Raw genomic sequence first — 20006 nt, 5'->3', positions numbered from 1 at the left:
GGCCTTAATTTGGAATATTTGGCTCGAGCGTAATAGGAGAATTTTTTATGATTGTTTTATTAATTGTTTATCTGTGATCATTAAAGTTTCTCATATGTTTTTAAATTGGGTTTCTACGACTCCCCGAAAGGAAAAGGCAAAAGCCCTCGGAAGAGTCTTCTCATACGATCAAGAGGAGTCCTGAGTTTCTTGAGTCCAGGGAGGGAAGAGATCGCAGATCTCTAATGTTCTTGGGTTGCTTCCGGGGTGTTCTTTTCCCTTGAGTTGTTCCTTCTTTTGGTTCCTTCCACTTCTAGTGACTTTGTTTTCTTGCTGTTGCTTTGGACTTTGTTCGGCATTTTTTTGCCGCTGACTACTTTACTCTGTAGTCTTCTTGGTTTGTTTTTCCAGTTATGTACTTCTCTTTTGATTTTAATAAATTGTGGTTTATCCACCTTATCAAAAAAAAAATTAAATTAAATTCCATATGAATAATATTAAACATATTTCATATTTATTTTAATTCAAGATAAATGGAAACTCCACCCTTTTTTTTACCATATATGATTCTCAGTTCTCTCATCGTAGTTCCTCTAGAGTATGTAAAAAAAAAAAATTTAAAAAAAAAAGTACGATTAGCCAATCACAAGTCGCCACGTTGTACATCCAATCAGAGCTTCGAGGCGGCTATGACCTTCTCCTTCTCTTCATCATCCACACCCACCACCGCCTTACAGAGCTCCGGGAACGCCGCCCTCCTCGTCTCCGCGTAGACGGTTCCGACCCATCCCCTACCGGCGAGCTGCTCCCCGAGCTTCATCGCCGCCTCCAACGTCTCCTCCGGTCCCGGGTACACCCGATCAACGATCCCCCTTTCTTTCGCCTCTTTTCCCCCGATCTTCATCGCCCCCAGCGCCACATCTCTCAGCGTCCTCGGATCCACAATCTTCGACCTCATCAGCACCATGAAGTACTCCGGGAACGGCAACCCTAGATCCATCTCGCTCATGTACACGACCCCTCGATCCTCGCGCATCAGCACATGATCGTGACTCATCGCCAGCGCAAACCCCGCTGCGGCGGCGTGGCCGGTGATGGCCGCGATGGTGGGCATCGGCAGGGTCAGGAGATCGGCGACAACGGGGGCGAAAAGCGAGACCATGGATTCGAGCCGAGCGCGGGCGGCGGAGGGAGAGCCCGCAGCGTTGGCCCAGCCGAGGTCGAAGCCGTTGGAGAAGAAGCGGCCCTGGGCGGTGGTGACGAGAGCTGCGCCGTCGGGAGTGGAGAGGGCCTCCTTGCGGGCGGTGGCGAGGGCGACGCGGATCGCGGCGATGACGTCGGGGCCGAGGCGGTGATCGCCGTCGCCGGTTAGGGTTAGGACGAAGATCGGACCGCGCTTCTCTAGACTGCACATCGTTTGGTCGTCGCTGATGAACGGATCTGATTTGGCCATCAGGTTATACATTGTCTTTTATATATATATATATATATATAAAAAGAAATTGACGTATACTATAAAATTTATTTTTTGATAATTGATGAAATAATATTTGATTTGTTTTTTTTTTTATTTTTTAATAAACAAAATATATGAGGTGACTATATGAGAGATGATTTGATTTTTTTTTTTTTATCTATATAAAATTTTAAATTAAATTTTTAATTATAAAAATTTGTAAATAAATATGACTTTAGAAATTTGTAGTTGAAAATTTTATTCAATGCAACATCAATAAAGAAGAGATTTTCTAAGAAAATTGTTGTTTGGAAATTCATCCATTTATATTGATTTTTTAAAAAAAAAAATAGAGTGGGTCAATTGTTTACCATATAATATCACAAGAGAGGAACAAAATTAGAGTAATGTTTGTCCAATTAACAAGTCTAATATGCGGTAATTGGGAATAATATACGGGCATAATTTAATATATGAACACTTTTTTCTTTTTTCACAAAGTAATGTCGAAACATATGAATCACGTGATAAACTTGTTTTTATTTTATTTTAATTTTTTATTTTTATACAATGTAACGTAAAACAATGTGAATCACGTTGTTTCTACAAAAATTTACAAAACAAAGTTGTTTTAGTGTGGTTGTGTACGTTTTTATATATAAATACTAAAGTATGTTATTTTTTATAAAAAAAAAATACAACATTGGAATAAAACAAATAATTTTTAAAATATATATAATTTAAAACAATGGATTTAAATGATATTAACATTTAAAAGAAAATATTTTATATTATAAATTTTTTATTAAAAATAAAAAATAAATACAAGTACCAACAGTTGGTGTTTGTCACCCTATCTAAAAAAAATATAAAATAAAATAAAAACAAGTTTATAAAGATAAAATGAAAATGAAAATTATGGCGTATAAGAGAATAAAAAATTAAAAATAATTAAAAAAATTTAAAATGAAAAAAAAAAAAAGTAATATTCAGATCAAGTGAAATGAAAACTCTCTTGACATCCCGTATAAAGTTTTCCTAATAAGCCGAGCATTAAATATAAATAAAATGGAGAGATTGGATGACCCGTATTCCAAGCTTGCACGTCCTTTTCACAAGCCATCCCAACTCTTTCTTGTTTGGTTGTTTATAACAAAGTTGGCTCATGTGCATTCATTGATTATAACACCCAAGTACCAACAAATTTCAGCCAACCATACGCAGAGAAAAGTCATTTATAAAAACTAAATCACTCAGTTTTTTTTTTTTTTATTTAGGTGTAAATATCAAAATAGTCTTTTTATTTTGTATTTTTTGCCTTAGTCCCTCTAATATAAAATTCGTCTTTTTAGTTCTCATATTTGCATATATCAAAATAATCCCTCTATTTTGTATTTTCTGTCTTAATCCTTCTGATATAAAATCCGTCTTTTTGATTCTCGTATTTGCACATTTTTCATCTTTTTTTGTCTCTCAAATTTATTAGCTCGAAAGACCAAAAAAAATAGATCCGTCAATTATAAAAACTTTTTGAAAGGATCAAAAGGATAGATCCGTCAATTAGAGGGACTAAAAGGACATAAATGTGTAAATACGAAGATCAAAAAGGTGGATTTTATATTAGAGAGATTAAAATGGTGAAAAACACTGAATAGATGGACCATTTTGATATTTGATCCTTAATTTATCATTGATTGATGTTTGCTCAATCGTCTCTTTCATTCATTTTTGATGTTTGACACTTTTATAAAATTTTCCATCATATCAAAAAGCTCATAATTTAGCGATACACCGGTTGTGAGTATGAACTAGTAGCCCAAATTTTTCATTTACAGCTGAGGGTGTGTGAACTGTACGATTAATTCACAACCCTTGTACAAATTCCGATGTATATAATGTTGTGTCTTTCGAAAAAGAAAAAGGGTCACCCCAAACCCATTACTAGATTTGGGCTAGACCCAAAATTTTTTTTAAGGTAGGCTCTCATGTGTATCTGAGAATTTTTTTTTTTAAGGTAGACTCTCATGTGTATCTGAGAATAAACAAAAAGTTTATACACCTTTTATCTGCTATTTTCTAACATCAAGAAACATTTATTATTTTTTTCCAAAATTACCTTAACACTCTATTCAATTATTTTTTTAAAATTAAATATAAAAAATGTGAAGATATAAATTAGGAATAATTTTTAAAAGATAATAAATTTTTTATAAAAATTTATGAAATAACTAAATTTATTGGTATGTAAGATTCGGTTAACACGACAGATAAAAAAGAACGGATGGAATAACTTTTATGGTTGCACAAACACACGGAGATCACATGTGAAATCCAATTGCATACTTTTCTTCCAGTTGCAGCAGGACATCAATCGGTACTACACATAAAATTCGTGCCTAACTAATACCCAACTAATTTTACCCAAAGACACGTAAGAAATATAATTTATGAACATATATTAGAATTTATGTACAACTAACATAGTGCATGAGGGAAAACAAACACACACACACACATATATATATATGTAAGTTTTTTATTAATACCTACACTTGAGAAAGTTCAATTTATTCTTCTAAATAAGAACTCAAACACTCTAAATAAATTATTCAATAACAATAAATCAAGAGGTTATTAGTCACACTTATATATAATACAATTATTTGTAATATTTTTTAATATATACCTTCCAAATGGTATTAAAATACTTGTGTTTTCTACTATCTTATATTTTTTTTTTCTTATTTGAGTATATATCCCTGGATTAGAGTTCACACTTACAAAAAAAAAAATGAAAAAAACCACTATTAATATTGGTGTAGCTCAATAGCAAGGTGCCAGAATCATGCACAAGAGATTAATATGACTTGTCACTTGTAATAAATAAATAAATAATTAAAAAAAAATGACTTTGACCATCTTGTGTTTGCCTAAATATAAATGCATAAAACCCCAGAACTGGGTAAAGACGGGATTCAGAGAGTAGATATAGTTTCATGCTTAGTTTATATATATATATATATATATATTATTTGTGGTGGGTATCCAAATAATTTTCCCCAGCTGAAGAAACTGTACTGTAGACCACTTACTCTTATGTTGTACGTTTGCTGCAAAGATCATTACAGGCTATATTATTCAAACATCCCCAATACGCCGAACACCTTCAAAGAAGCTTAAACCGCTTGAGGAGTGAATAGTGCCTTTTACAGTGTTACTCCAAGGGCCTGGAAACCTCATAATTAGAGCGTTTAGTTGATCCATTTGGCTTCAAAGAAATAATTTTATTTTTTTTATATATAGTATTTTCACATATTGTGTTTATCTGTAAAATTGATTAGATATTTATTGCTTGGATAAATGAAACTTCTAACACTTAAAAATTAAGCATTACTTGAGAAGTCCAATCCCACAATGAAGAGGAGTCTCAACTTTGTTGGTACTGAGCAGGCACAGTAATTGAAGCATGGTGCTGCGCGGCCATCAGCTCGTCATGGGAGGCATGGTGGAACTCTACGCTCGGGCATGGATGCAGGAAGGGGATGGGCGCGTGATTCGCAGCATGGAGCTGAGGAGTGGTTCGTTCACTGAAGTTCAGGAGAAGAAGCTGTGTGTTTTGATAATGTTTTGAATGGTAATATAATATCGTATCTAGTTTAAGGTTATGGACCAATTAGAACACAGTTAGTGGAGTAAGATTGACCAATGAGAAGGTTTTTGAATAATAGACGACAAGTCGTCCTTTTTATGAATATAAAGCAAGATCTTTAGACTCGAATGATACGAGTATACATGTACGGTCATGAGAACGATCTTATCGAGGAGAGATTTGAACCCATGACCTCCCCCTTACACTTTGATGTCATACCATTGGGCTATCCAATGGTTACCAATGAGAAGGTTAGTAGTGTGCTTTACTTTTTAAGTTATCTTTTGACTGTATAATGTAAGAGTGGGCTGTGAGCTCATTGGTTGCTGAACTAGTAATGTAGAGAACTTTTCGGATAATTTTTCTGAGTGGTCACTGAACTTTGGTCAACTTTCACTTTGGTCACCCGACTGAAAAACGCATCAAAATTGTCACCAGTTTTTAAAATATTTTCACCGGGTAGTCACCACACTATTCCAGTGACTTAATGCTGATGTGGCGACAGGAAAAACAGAGTCAGCCTCATTCAGCCACGTCACATGCTCCAGGTGGCAGAACACTTCATGAATCATCTTTCCCAATCAGCAGCTTGTCCACGTGGGCATCTTCTCCAACTGGATAAAATAGAGAGAAAGATCATCTCTCCAATGGGACAAAGTTACTCCTCTTGAGATCTAGGGTTTGCTCATCACTGCTTCGAGAGAATACCACCTTTTCATCGCTACTTCTCTGGAGATCTAGAGTTTGTAAATCGGAATTGAGTATAGGATTGGCAAACAACAATGAAAGATCAGAAGTCATGATCAGAAATCACTTAGCAAAAGGGATTGAAAAAATTTTCAATGTTTTGAGAATCCTTTTTGTATTTGTGATCAGTTATGTAAAACAATGAATAAAGTAAACATTTTGTTTTAATTTCAATTCACTAGAAATGCAGACAATTTTCTCCTAGAATTTTCAATGTTTATATGATCAGGAAAACATACTAAACTGTAAAATTTTGTCATTCAGATCCTCAACAAACTTTGCTAGACTCCTTTCATCCACCATTGTGTATTCCAGAGCCTCCCAGATTGATTCTCCTAGCTCAACAAATTGATCCTAACTGGAGAATGGGTGGAGTTCTCTGATGTGGCTATTCTGAAGGAGGCATTAATCTATAAGCCCATATATCACTTTCTATGTACCTTTTCCTTTTATCTTTTTCCACGTTGTGGTCTCCTTGCTGCATGATATCCTGTTGTATATGGCTCCCGCGGAAAGGTACAGAGATATTTTGGTAAATTATACTGAGTAAGATTTATATATATATTCATGTAATATGTAACTCTAATTCATTTTTTTAATAAGAGAATCAACAGCCGCTCCGCTCCGGAGGAAGTAGATATACTTTGCCGAACCTCATTAAATCTCGTGTCTTTTGTGTGTTAATATTTTTGATTTACTCTTTAGATCGTTGTTCAATTTCTCGACAAGATATCCCTCTCAAGAGTAGTTAAGAAAATGACAACTGATCTTAATTGATGGTATCTCAATTCTAGTGCATGTATGTATGAGTAATGCAGGTAGATTAGTTATTGAGAGCTGAAGAGGCGAAGGTTTATCATGATCCAGGAGACATGTTTGCAGGGCTTCTAAAGGGTGGTACTGTTACTGATGATCATGATCATGGCATGGCTTGTCCTTTCTTCAAAGGAGATCAACTGAAAGACGGAAGGGAAGATGAATCTAAATCAACTTTGGATTCATTAATTCTCCTTCCTATTTCCAATCCAGAGTTGCAATTGCAGTTGTTTTTTGTGTTTTACTGCATCTGATCAAATAAATATTAGTGTGTGATATCTATCTGAAACTTTTGATTATAATTTGGGTAAATATTTTAAGTGGGTACTATACTATGTCATATTTCATTTTGAATATCAAACTTCAATTTGTATCAATTTGGTTATCCAACTTCAATTTGATTTCACTGAACAGGTACCAAGATGTTTTTTTGGAGGAATTTGATAACGTTGTTGCTAGAATTGCCTTGTCAATAATAATTGACGACGTCATCTACTGACGTGTAAATGTCACATTATCAACAATATCTATGTTGCCACCTATTATGTACAAGAGGACATCATTGAATTGCATAATAGGTGACCACATTGATATTGTTGATGAAGTGGTATATATGCGTCAGTAGATGACACTATGAATTGTTACTGACAAGGCAATTTTGGTAACATCATCATCAAATTCCTCTCAAAAATCTTTTACTATTTGCTAGGTGAAACCAAATTAAAGTTGGATGATTGAAATGATACAAATTGAAGTTTGATACTCAAAATAAAAATTGACTATAGTACATTACCCACTCAAGATATTTACCCTTATAATTTATAAAGTGTACTGTAAATTTGTAATTTCTGTCTCGGTAGTTGTCAGTAATTTCACCCAAATATGACATCATTTAGGGAGGGAGAAAATAGCTGGAGGTCAAAACTCAAATAAACGTATTCACATCATAAGAATTTGCACTCTTTTTGTGAAACTGATAACCTAAGATGAGAATGCATAAGGTATTATTTCTTTTACTTAATGAAAGCCTTCTCATTTGTTTTTTTTTTTAATAAATTCTTGTCATTTTATCAAAATAAAATAAATAAATAAAAACCAAATTCGCACCCAGTGCCCATCAAATATTTCCAAAAGAAAAGAGCATGAAACATAACTTATGAATATATAATAATTCCAGCTTACACAACGTGAGGGAAAACAATCACGCATATGTATGTGGTACTATTTTTTCTGAAGTTTTTTTTTGTTTAAAAAAAAAAAATTTCAATGTGCACCACTCACATGCTATCAAATTACATCTATTTTCTTGTCTCCCTCTTCATTGTTTTAGAAAGATAGGTGAGAAGCGCCCCCATTAAAAAGATTATTAAAGAGACATGCAGATATGAAGATGCACAAGTTATAATAGCTTAAAGATTAGTGTCCATATTAAAGAGATTGTCAAAGAGACAGACAGATATAAAAGTGCACGAGTTATGATGGCTTACTAATTTTCTAAAAAAAATCTTCTGCACTACAACCCTTGAAGGATAAAACTATTATTTCTAGGTCGTGAACAATATTGATGAACAGTATTAGTAATTGGATCATCATCCAATGGCTATAAATAAGCATCCTTATAAATAATCACCAACTTAAGCAAATGAATGAAACTAAAAAAAAATTAGCCTCTTCAATTGGCTTGTTTGGAAAAACAAAATTCTTACTTTGGAGAACCTGGAGTACAGAAGGTGCAATAGATTGCCGACTACAACTTGTGTTCTTTCTCATATTGGAAGTGAATCTGTCGATCATCTTTTCTTTCACTGCCCTTTTGCCAAAAATATGTAGAATTACTTTATCAGGCTTTTCCAGCTTCCTGATCCACCTTCTTCTATGCATCAACTTTAGGGGCAGTGGAGGTTCTGTTGACATCGCACTAGGAGGGCTTTCGGGGATCTGATCGCGAAACGATTGTTTGAAATATTTGGCTTGCCAGAAATGACTGCATTTTTAATGCCAATATTTTGCTTGTGCATTGCATTTTCTTGAAAATTAACCGGATGATCTTATCTTGGTTATCTTCAATTATTGTGGAGAGAAGTGCGAAGATGATATCTCTACTATCAGAAGAAATCTGGAGTTCATAGGCACTCGGATGGAGGAGATTGTTGTATCTCTGCCGTCAGAGGAGGTTCATGATCAGAGCTCAGGCTAGGATTCTTTGGTGGCCTTGAGGATGGCTTTTGGCTTTTTCTTCTCGATCAGTTCTTGTATTCCCTGTACTCTTATTTTTGATGTATGATGTATGATTAAGCAGTAGACTTTCATGTTTTATGCTCGGTTTTATTCTTGTTCATTTTAATTGAAGTGGTTTATTAATTTTTTTTTTTAATTAATTTTGGTAATGGATTTGGCCTGGAGCCCAAAAGTCAAACCTAATAAAGATATATATATTTCACATTTATTATTCATATAAATGATATTGATTTTTACGCTGCAAAATTAGAGATCTTCAAACGGCCAGGTCCAATGTGTGTTGATTTGAATGCTCTGAAATTAATACCAATCCATTTTACAGTGCAAGCCAGGCCTGGAAAGTCTTGTCATATAGATTTGCTTCCAAACAATCCAAGCTTTATTCCCAAATGATACCTTGCCTTAGTTTCCAGCTTCCTTTTTCTTCTTCATCTGCATATATAATAACATTCAGCACGCTCCCACCCTGCATCACTCTACAATACAGAGAAAGACAGAGAAAGCTTGAAGCATGGAATCAATGGATAAGTATAGGACTTACATGTATGGTGAGGGAGAGAAGAACACAAGTTGGAGACATGGTGAACCTCCAGGCTATGAAGTTGTCAACAAGCTCTTTGAAGATGAAAGGACCATGGTATAATCCATTAACTTATTCGTTTATATGAGCATATGATTTATAAATCACCAAGAACTAGCTTGATATTTCTCTCATGCATACTAATCTATCTTCACTCAAGGAATGGCCAAAGGGATCTCTTGAAGAAGTTGTACAAAACGCCATCAAGACATGGGAGATGGAACTCTCCCACAAAACCAACATCCATGACTTCAAGACCATCAACCCTCAAAAGTTCAAGCTTTTTGTCAATGGTTCCCTTATCTACTTAAACTCTAGTGTTTTGTGTTCTTCTTTATATATATATATATATATATGTCTTGAACTTTGTCAATGGTTCCCTTCTCTACTTAAACTCTTGTGTTTTGTGTTCTTTTTATATGTGTGTGTGTGGATAGGAAGGAAAGGGTTATCTGGGGAGGAAACATTAGAGCTTGGGAGCTACAACGCTTTGTTGAAGACATCCATGCCAGAGAAGCTCCAGTACTACAAGACTGAGAAAGAGACGTTTGAGTCATCACATGAAGTTTTCAGGACTGCTTTTCCAAGAGGCTTTGCTTGGGAGGTGTTGAGTGTGTACTCAGGGCCTCCAGTGATTGTTTTCAAGTTCAGGCACTGGGGTTACATGGAAGGCCCTTTCAAAGGCCATGCTCCAACTGGAGAATTGGTGGAGTTCTCTGGTGTGGCTATTCTAAAGGTGGCATTAATCTATCCATATATCACTTTCTATGTACTTTTCCCTTTTTTCCCTTCCGCTATACTTTTGTCTCAAGAGTGGTTGAGAAAATGGCTGCTGATCTTAATTGATGGTATCTTGATTCTAGTATATGTATGTATGATTAATGCAGGTAGATGAATCATTGAGAGCTGAAGAGGTTGAGATTTATTATGATCCAGCAGAGCTGTTTGCTGGGCTTCTAAAGGGTGATGCTGTTGCTGATGATCATGGTGACATAGATGCTGCTGCAGCTAAACTCCAGGCTTGTCCTTTCTTCAAAGGAGATCAACTGAAAGATGGAAGGGAGTTGCAATTGGACTAAATCTTTTGGTGTTTTTATGTGTCTGAATAAAAAATTCGTGTATGATATCTGGTTGAAACTTTGGATTATAAAATATGGCATTATGTTGACCTTTTCTGTTATATTTTGTAGCTCTGTTTTTATATGTGCAAGTGATTTATTTACTGTTTTTTTTTATAAGTGTTGCATTAATTAGAGTAGTAATCTGTATCTGTATTCTGGTAGAAGAGGAGCATTGGCCAGCCAAGTGTGTGACATCAAGGAAAGGATCAAGATTAAGAAAATGGATATGTGAGTCTTCAGCTGAAAATAGTGACATAAAATTGTTTCGTGTTGGGAAGTGGTACATCTTGGAAGTTTGCTTGTCACCATACGTATGCAGGATGTGAAACTTGGTGTTGCACCACTACTTTTTAATTAAAAAAAAAAACGCTCAACCGTCACTGCTGAGGCTCATGGAAGAGCAAGAGGTTGCACTTGCATGATTAAGCCTGTGTTTGGGTTGGTTTTTTAAAAAAATATTTTTTTTAAGTTCAGTAAAAGTATTTTTTCAGAGTAAGTTAAGCATTTTTTTATATTTTATATTTGTATTAGTTTTTTTGTAAAAAGCAGTTCGTAAAAATAAAAGTTTAAAAAAAGCAATTTTTTCGGTAGCTACTGCTAAACACTACAAAAAAATGCATTTTTCGGGTTTTTTTGACACATTTGTTTCAGAGTCAATACAAACAATCTTTTTAAATCAGGAAGTCTACTTTATAAAAAGAACTTCTGGATTTTCTAAAAGCTCATCCAAACAAGTCCAGTATTACACCGAAAAAAAAAAGTATGTATGTGTAGATTTTAGGTGCCATTTGTTTGCAAGGAATGGAATTGATGAAGAATGAATTAAGAATTGAAGGAAAATTGTGTTTGGTTGGAAGGTATGAGAGAGTAATTCATTAGAAATGAGAAAAATAAAAGAGAAAATATATGATAAAAAATCTTTAATACCCTTAATAGAAGTAATAAGGAAAAAAATATTATATTAGATAATAATTATATTTTATAATAAATAATAATTATTTTTTAATTTTAAAATATTTTGACTATTGTTATTTTTATTTAACTAAATATTTCACTTTAATTATTATTTATTATTAAAATTATATATTTAATTATTATTTAAACTAGGTTATTATTTTTAATTATTAGTTATTATTGTTTACATTAATTATTATTTATTGTTAAATTTATTTATTTAATTATTATTTGAAATAGATTATTATATTTAATTTGTAGTTACTATTATTTCACATTAATTATTATTTATTATTCAAATAACCTAATTAATTATTATTTAAATTAAATTATTATTTAAATTATTAAATAAGTTACCCCAAGGAGTTTTAGAGAAATGAGCAATCTACACATTTTTAGGAGGATTGTCATTCACCTCTCATTCCTCATTCATTCCTCACTCATTGCTTCTCACTCCCATGCATGGTCATCCAAATCAGGCATTGAAATCCCCAAGTAATGATTTTCAATCTATGCCTTACAACCAAACACCTTAGTCTTACTATATTGGTTAAAAGGAATCTAAGCTCTAAGTAGGATTAATGATAATCTTAGAAGTTAAAAATTATTATTATTATTATTATTATTATTATTATTATTATTATTATTATTATTATTATTATTATTATTATTAATGGGATTGTTTTTAACATGGAGATTTATGGTTGTTGTCTTTAACAATAAATCTATGTTATGTGGTCAAAAATACCTATTTATATTTGACCACAAATTTTTGGTTTATGCGTCAACATTACATGTTTCGTTGGTGACTTTTCTGCATATGTACCCTCAATGTCATCCGTGTGATATTTATGATTTATTTAATGTTTTTTTAACTAATTCTATATAACAAGTAGAATTTCATAGCAATTACTAATTATAAAAAAAAAAATTAATAACATAACCACTACCTAGTACAATGGTCAGTTACTTGATCAATGAATGTATATACGCAAAATCGAATTCCTTTATGGTAATATTATAGGTAGTTCATCCACTATACTCAATAGCAGATATTGTATAAGTCAAAGATAAGCCTAGAAGAGGTGATTTATTAATTTGGTACTCTATATAACACCTAATTTAGTTAATAAATCATTAGAGAGTCTATAAACCACATAACTAATTTTATACCTCTCTTAACTAATATAACACTAATAATAACAGAGCAAGCAAAAGTGTGTCCCGTGACAGAGTAGAGACAAGTAAATGGGTGAATTTAAAAAACAAACTGTCTTAATGGAAATTAAAAAAAAATTAAAAAATTCCGTTGCCGGGACTCGAACCCGGGTCTCTCGGGTGAGAGCCGAGTATCCTAACCAACTAGACTACAACGGATTTTCATTAGCCAAATATAAAATAATTTAATTCATTTCATTTATTACTTAAAAAAAAGAAGAAACTAAAAAAACCCAACCGTTACAATAAACCTTCAATTCAAAACCGTAAACCCCCATCACTCCAAAACCTCTCTCCCTCTCCTCTCTGCCACCTTCTGCAAAAAGCTTACTATTCTTTTTCTCCTTCACTTTCCTCTCTCCCATTCCCCCACCCCAAACCCCAAAAAACCAACAAAAAAAACAATGAAACCCATAACCCCACTCCTCTTCCTCCTCCTCCACCTCCTCTCCACCACTTCCACCACCACCACCACCACCCCCCTTCCAACCCCATCACCCATCTCCTCCCCATCCACTCTCGACCCCAAACAACTAAGCGCTCTTCACGCTCTCGGCCTTTCCACCACTCTCGACCCCTGCTCCAACCCTTCCCCTCACAACAACGCCACCTCCTGCGACTCTTCCCGTCCTTTCCGCCACCTTCTCTCCCTCCAACTTTCCAACTGTTCTTCCGACCTCTCCGACCTCCCCATCTCCGCCCTCCGCTCTCTCTCCACCCTCACCTCCCTCTCCTTCTCCAACTGCCCTCTCCCCTCCCCTCGTCTCCTCCCTTCCTCCCTCTCCCTCTCTCTCCACTCCTTCTCCTGCTCCTCCTCTCTCCACCACCTCTCCTCCCTCTTCCTCTCCCGTCTCCACAACCTCTCTTACCTTTCCGTCCTCAACGTCCCCATCTCCGGCTCCGGCGTTGCCATCATCACTTCTCACATGCCCCATCTTATTTCCCTCACTCTTTCTCACACCAACCTCTCCTCCATCCTCCCTCACCATTGGCACCCTCTTCACCTCTCTCACATTGACCTTTCCTCCAATCAACTCAAGGGCCACATCCCCTCCTCCCTCTCCCTCCTCTCCTCTCTCAAATCCCTCAATCTCACCTCCAACTCCCTCCATGGCCTTCTCCCTGACTCTCTTGCTGATCTCATTTCCCTCCGAAACATTTCTCTTTCTCACAACTCTTTCTCTGGTCCCATCCCTGACTCCCTCTCCTCTCTCTCCTCCCTTGTTCATCTAGACCTCAGCTCCAACCAGCTCAACGGCACTCTCCCTACCTTCTTTCCCGCCATGAAGAACCTCAAGTACTTGAATCTCGAGAACAACAACTTCCATGGCGTCATCCCTTACAATGCATCCTTCATCAAAAGGCTTCAGGTATTCAAAGTTGGTGGGAATAGCAACCTGTGCTACAACCATTCACTGCTCTCGTCCAAGCTTGAGTTAGGAATCGCCAGGTGTGACCGTTATGGGCTTCCGGTGTCACCTCCACCGGACAAGTCCTCGGATTACTCCGGCGATGATGAGGATGATGGTGGTGGCTCCGGGGATCGACGGAGGAGCGATGGTGGACACCATAGTGGGCCAAGCAAACTGGTGCTTGGGGTGGCCATTGCTTTGTCTTGTTTGGTGTTTTCAGTGGTCTTCATTGTTTGCCTATCAAAGGTATGTGGATGCCGGTGATGTGATCGGAGGAGGTTCAGCATTTCATCTTGTCTTTAATTTTTTTTTTTTTATGATAATACATTGATTTATTTTAGGAAAATGTTGTATTTTGCTTCATTGGTTTTGCACGGGTGTAATAGCATCTTTGGTTGGACTGGACGGTCTGCACTTTTGGTCTTTTTTACTAATGCAACATTCATCAGTACTAACAATAACATTATCACAGTCCTTTTCTCCTGTTCGCTACTTTGTACTAATTTGTCAGTATCCAGCAGGAACTATTTAAAATTCTTGAGATTCGGTTCGGATCAAGGGATTATTAAAAACCTACAAGTTCTTGGTCTGCAAGTTTGGCCAGCTTGACAAGAATTATAGTGCAAATGTCTGGGTCAAAGTGAGGTACCAGAATTAGTGTGCAAGTAGACAATGTCAGCTATCAATGAACCAATCAGAATTATGTCGTAAGTTTTATTATTGTAATAAAAGGTTGATAACTAAAGCAAAGCTTTGGAGAGAGGGAAAAGAAGTACAGAGCAATGCGTAAACATTCCATATCCAAAGAGAACACAAAGCATGCTGATGAAACCAGTAGAGAGCAAGTGCTGAATATTGTTACATATTAGTACACAAGATCTTTCCTTCTTCTCGAAAATTCCAAGGTTTCTTTTTCTCCAAACATCCAAAACCATGTGAGCATGAGAACAGAACCTTAAGTGCCGATCAGGTATCCATGACACACTATAGAGAAAAGGGATATCCCAGCCACTGCTGCAAAAAATAACACGTCCTCTATGTGAAAAATGATCCAATCAGTTCAGGATTATCAGAGCCCGGTTTCATGCACTCATTTAAAGGTTCCTTCTCTTCATCTAAAAAGAGTCCAGTCACTCACAACATGAACACCAAATAAAAATAGCACCGCGAACTGCATAGCAAACTCAATTTGATATTCTCCAATAAATCAATGCTCAAACTTTCCTTTCGGAGGTTCAGATTTGGTCATGTCACCCAATCTCTCCAGAAAAATTTTGAGGAAATAACTAGTAACACAATGCAGGAGCATCTGCTATCTCACGGGAAATGCTTAACAAGTAGAACAATGCTCAAGGTTTACCAGCCGGAGGGCCAGGCTTGGCAATCATGTAAAAGCAGTCTATCAAGGAAAAAATATTAAGAAATAACTCAAAGTAACACAGTGCAAGAGCATCCCCTATTATGTGGAAAATGCTTAACAAATATATGCATGCTCAAGCTTAAATGACAGAGGGCCAGACTTGGCCATCATCAGTCTCAATAAGAAAACATTACAGAAAGAACTCGAGAGAACACAGTGCAAGACCTTCACAATTCTGCAGAGAATACTTACCAAATAGATGGAATATAACTCTGTGCACTGTGAGGATCCTGCCTGCAAATTGTTGTGAACACACATTGTTCTTGGAATGATGGAATGCTACTAATCTTTATAAAGATTTACTGCTAGTATTGAGTTCAGTGATGTTGTGTCAGAAGCCTTTGGTAAAATGAGATATGCACCTTCTAAAGCTCAGAATTGAAACATGACTTTGTAAATCGAACGTCAAAATCTCAGTGAAGACTGCACATTTTCAACCATAATGTATGAACTGTAGATGAAAGCTGAATCAAAGAAAATTGTTCAGCCCAAAACACTATCAGATAGAGGGCCTGCTTATTTCCTCTGCAAATGTGTAGTAACAAAGGAACCATAATAATAATAATTGCTTAAGTTCAACTGTGCATTAATCCTTGTGAGCAAGTGAACAACTGCATTAAACATCTATATTCTTAAAGTTTATATATTACACCATATGGCAAGATGAATAAAACAAGAGGCCTGCCCGTTTTATTTCTGCAGTAAGTAGCATAAAATGCTTATTTGATTAATGCAAATGAATGAAAATATGACCGAATACATTGTAACTACTCACCACCAATATGACAGTAAAATTTAACCATTTCAGGCAACAACATGCATCACTGTTGAAGAGAAACTTGACTTTTTATCATCCCTATTTTCTTGGAAATACCAACTTATCTCCTATATCATAAAATAAGAATGAAGCTTCGGGATTTAATCTGAATGATCTCAATGTTGACTGGAGTTTTAACATTGATAGCTAGAAATATGATTACAATATGAGCCATAACAAAATCTCATAAAGGTGTCATTCATTCATTATTTGTAAACTATTTAACTGTAAACAGAACAAACGACGCAATCCAAGGAATTTTTATTAGGGCAGAACCTGTGTAATAATTAGATTGAAGAAGAAACCACAACTCTATTGTGGGGCATAGATCTAAAATATCCAATGGCCAGCCTAGGTTCATCCCATAGGCCGAAACATACAAAAGAAGGTGATCAATCTATTCTAGAAAATTAATGTAAATATGCATTAGCTAATTTGTAAAATCACTAGAGTTACATTTGGGCCATTAAATCCTTCTGCAATCAACATATATATGTATATATACATACACACACACCTAATAAAAAAGTTCAGATCATAATTGGATCTGCTTTTCTATATAATGGGCAAGCATATATGAAAAAGCAAAGAATATAAAATTCAAGAGACCATAACCCTTCAAATCTAAAGCTTCATCAATGGCATAAAAATTAATTTTGTTGAGCAGTCAGTTCACATAACCAATTGACCAAATAATACTCCATTTACTCTAATAAGCCAAGAGCAAACAACAAATGTAGGTTCTAAAACATATAGAGCTCATCATACAAACAAGAATATGTGTCCTATCCTTCAAGTTGCCAGACTTGCTAGATATAAAAGTTCACTGCCTTACACAAGACAACTCTAAATGTCTATTCCATTACAGCATGCTACACTACCAATGTATCAATTTATCTCATACAAACCCACCCTGCTATCCATGCCATTCATACTCACAAGAAGAGAGTTCAATCTTAAAACATGTGAGCTCTGAGAGTGATAATTCATACTTGGATCAAGGGATGACCAGCTTCTTCCCGGCATAAATCGTGTTTCCGGTGATCCCATTTGCCTTCTTAATCGAATCAACCGAAGCCTGAAAACAAAAAAAATAGATTTTTTTTAAAGAAAAATGCACACATTTCAGAAGCCAAAAACCAACACGAAACACAAGAAGACCAAGGAACCAACGCCGTATTTTTGGGAGAGTCCCCAGAGAGTATCTCCTCTGGCAATCTGGATGGTTCGGCCGGAGAAGGCCGCGGGATCCGATTTCTCCACGGGATTTGGGGATTCTCGAGGAGGGGGCGGTTGGGGATTGGAGTGATGGGTTTTGAAGGTGAGGCTTTTGATGAGGCTTATCGCGATCCCAGAGAAGACGATGAAGCCGGCGGCCTTGGCCACAGCGGCGTCGTTTCCGGAGCCGGAGGCTCCGCCGCCGGAGGAGGAGGAGGAGGAGGGCTTTGGAGGCATCTTGCTTGCTTCGACGGAGATGCGAGGGCTCTCTTTGAACCGCGGCAACGGGACTGGCATTTATTGCTGTTTTGTACTAAAGCGTGTGAGTTGGTGAGCACACGTGTCGGGGAAAAAGGGTATAATTTATGCAGCTTTTTATGCGATAAATGACTTTTATATTATTATTATTATTATTATTATTATTATTATTATTATTATTGTGTGAGAGAGAGAGAGGATAAATATGGAGTGTTCAATCTGTGGCTTTATATTTTGCTCGAGGCCAAATATATATAAATACATGGTTAAATGAGTAATTTTTGTTTTTTTCTTTGAACGGTGTAAATTATTTCTTTAATATATATATATATATATATATGTATATTTTTTTTTTGTTTATTGATTTTGTGCTTAATATCTCTTGCATCTGCTCGTTGTTTGTCTTTTGATCTTTTTAAATCGTATGTTTTTTATTCCATTATTTTGTAATTCAATTATATTAACATTTAAGCTGAGCCGTAGTTATAAAAAAAGTGTTTGGGTGACTTATTTATATTATAAAAAAATATATAAATCTTTTTGTTTCGTTTAAAGTTTTTCTTAAGTTGTTTATATAAAATTTTAAAATTTTCATCTTCATAAAATCAAATTTGTAGAGTCACTCTCGATGATAAAAAAAAATCTCAACTTTCTACTTTAGATAATCCAAGCATTTTATAAAACGATTTAACTGATTCTTTTATTTCATGCTGCTCATTAATCATTGCAATTTCCCTATCTACCAACTAATGGATGTGCAATCTTCTTTCGTGTTTTTATTTTTTGTTTTTGTTTTAAAGTGATTTTATATTATTTTTTTCAAATTTATTTTAACATTGTTATTTTATTAATAAATTATAGTTTATTCACCTTTATTAACAACTAAAATAAAATTTTAAAATATTAATTTAATATATTTTTTTATCGCTTAAATATACAACTTATATTAAAGGGGCATTGCTGCTTGGATGGGTATTTCTTCGTCACCATGCTTGTATTTGGAGGATTTGGGATCGGATGGACAACCCCTCATCCCAGGACCGTTGATGGGTTGCATCCCAACAACAATGCAGGTTTTCTTTTATTACAAAGCTTACTTAATAATTTAAAAAAAAACATAAAAGATTTATAATTTTATAATTTTTTTAAAATAGAAAATATTATAATTAATTAATTAAGGTGAAATTTCTTTTTATACAAATAGTAATAAAAAAGTCCTGATTATTTGGTTTTATCCATGGCAATCAAACAACTAAAAAACTATATGGTTTTTGGACGTCCCTGTCCAAACAATCAAAGTCCAATTTATTGTTTATATTTATGCTTTTATTAGCAAAATAAGATCATGATCTTTTACATTAACACGAGGGTTAACACTTGGCACAAATATCTAAAGCGCATTTCATTAGTTTTTATTTATTTATTTATTTATTTTGACAAAAATAATAAGTGCCCCAAGTTATGAGTTGTCAAAGGGACAAATAAATACAGAGATTGTACCAGTCAACACTAGATTAGTCTTGTGGTAAAACATTTGGCAGTACCCACATTGTTGTTCATACATTGTTCCCTGATTTAGGTACTTTTTATAATACTATTCAAATGGCTTCTGATGAGTTCCCCGTGAAGAGGAGTCATATCCCTCATCTTCGATAATACATTGCATGATGGATTTATTAATTCGGTATAGTTCTTACAAATCTTCTCAGAGAATATATAGTGAACTTTCATTGTCACGTATAACCCTTGATTGAGTTAATAAACTACCGTAGTTGATACATCTTTGTATTTCCATGTGCTTGATAAACTCTTAAATGGGCCACTTGTACCCCATGGTAATATGAATTTAGGTTCTATTTTTATTATAAATCATATTTTTCACTGGCATTTACTTATTCATAAATACATGGAAAAAAAAAAAACCAAATTTTCATCATTATACAAGATGTGGATATAAAGATTAAAGAGGGACAAATAAAACATTTAAAATTCTCAAACCGTCCAGTGGCTGAGCCCAGTCCCTCACGCAAGCCAATCAGATTCATTTACACACACAAGTAAGAACTCATGGCCTATCAAACGCCAGCTCAGCAACTCTTGAAGGGAAGTAGACCACACTCCAA

General features: G+C 35.1%; 4 protein-coding genes and 1 non-coding gene across 7 annotated transcripts; 2 read left to right on the top strand and 3 right to left on the bottom strand.

The window, feature by feature from the left end:
- Positions 1-511: 511 nt before the first annotated feature.
- On the bottom strand, positions 512-1480 carry LOC120251770 (enoyl-CoA delta isomerase 2, peroxisomal-like). Its single transcript, XM_039260414.1, has one exon. It carries the CDS (start codon positions 1442-1444, stop codon positions 650-652), a length of 795 nt encoding a protein of 264 aa, XP_039116348.1. The 5' UTR covers positions 1445-1480; the 3' UTR covers positions 512-649.
- A 7662-nt stretch (positions 1481-9142) lies between these two features.
- Positions 9143-10645, top strand: LOC120251183 (pathogen-related protein). Its single transcript, XM_039259721.1, has 4 exons — positions 9143-9522; positions 9626-9758; positions 9903-10201; positions 10353-10645. The coding sequence occupies exons 1-4, from the start codon at positions 9397-9399 to the stop codon at positions 10542-10544; spliced, it is 750 nt and encodes a 249-aa protein (XP_039115655.1). The 5' UTR covers positions 9143-9396; the 3' UTR covers positions 10545-10645.
- Positions 10646-12844: 2199 nt separating this feature from the next.
- On the bottom strand, positions 12845-12917 carry TRNAE-CUC. The gene has a single exon. It is a non-coding gene; the product is annotated as a tRNA-Glu (tRNA).
- Positions 12918-13072: 155 nt separating this feature from the next.
- Positions 13073-14584, top strand: LOC120251491 (receptor-like protein 51). Its single transcript, XM_039260007.1, has one exon. The coding sequence runs from the start codon at positions 13163-13165 to the stop codon at positions 14432-14434; it is 1272 nt and encodes a 423-aa protein (XP_039115941.1). The 5' UTR covers positions 13073-13162; the 3' UTR covers positions 14435-14584.
- Positions 14585-14943: 359 nt separating this feature from the next.
- Positions 14944-17957, bottom strand: LOC120251493 (probable N-acetylmuramidase). Of its 3 annotated transcripts, none has more exons than XM_039260011.1 (3): positions 17581-17957; positions 17400-17485; positions 14944-16054 (listed from the first exon to the last, which is right to left on the bottom strand). In XM_039260011.1, the coding sequence occupies exons 1-2, from the start codon at positions 17920-17922 to the stop codon at positions 17405-17407; spliced, it is 423 nt and encodes a 140-aa protein (XP_039115945.1). In that variant the 5' UTR covers positions 17923-17957; the 3' UTR covers positions 14944-16054; positions 17400-17404. The 3 variants fall into 3 exon arrangements, with proteins under 3 accessions (XP_039115945.1, XP_039115946.1, XP_039115944.1); XM_039260012.1 differs by having other exon boundaries at positions 14944-16013; XM_039260010.1 differs by lacking the exon at positions 14944-16054 and having other exon boundaries at positions 17031-17485.
- Between the last annotated feature and the right edge of the window lie 2049 nt (positions 17958-20006).

The sequence above is a fragment of the Dioscorea cayenensis genome, chromosome 20 (assembly GCF_009730915.1).
Source record: "Dioscorea cayenensis subsp. rotundata cultivar TDr96_F1 chromosome 20, TDr96_F1_v2_PseudoChromosome.rev07_lg8_w22 25.fasta, whole genome shotgun sequence".
Classification (NCBI taxonomy): domain Eukaryota; kingdom Viridiplantae; phylum Streptophyta; class Magnoliopsida; order Dioscoreales; family Dioscoreaceae; genus Dioscorea; species Dioscorea cayenensis.
This window is presented reverse-complemented; position numbering and strand designations above follow the sequence as displayed.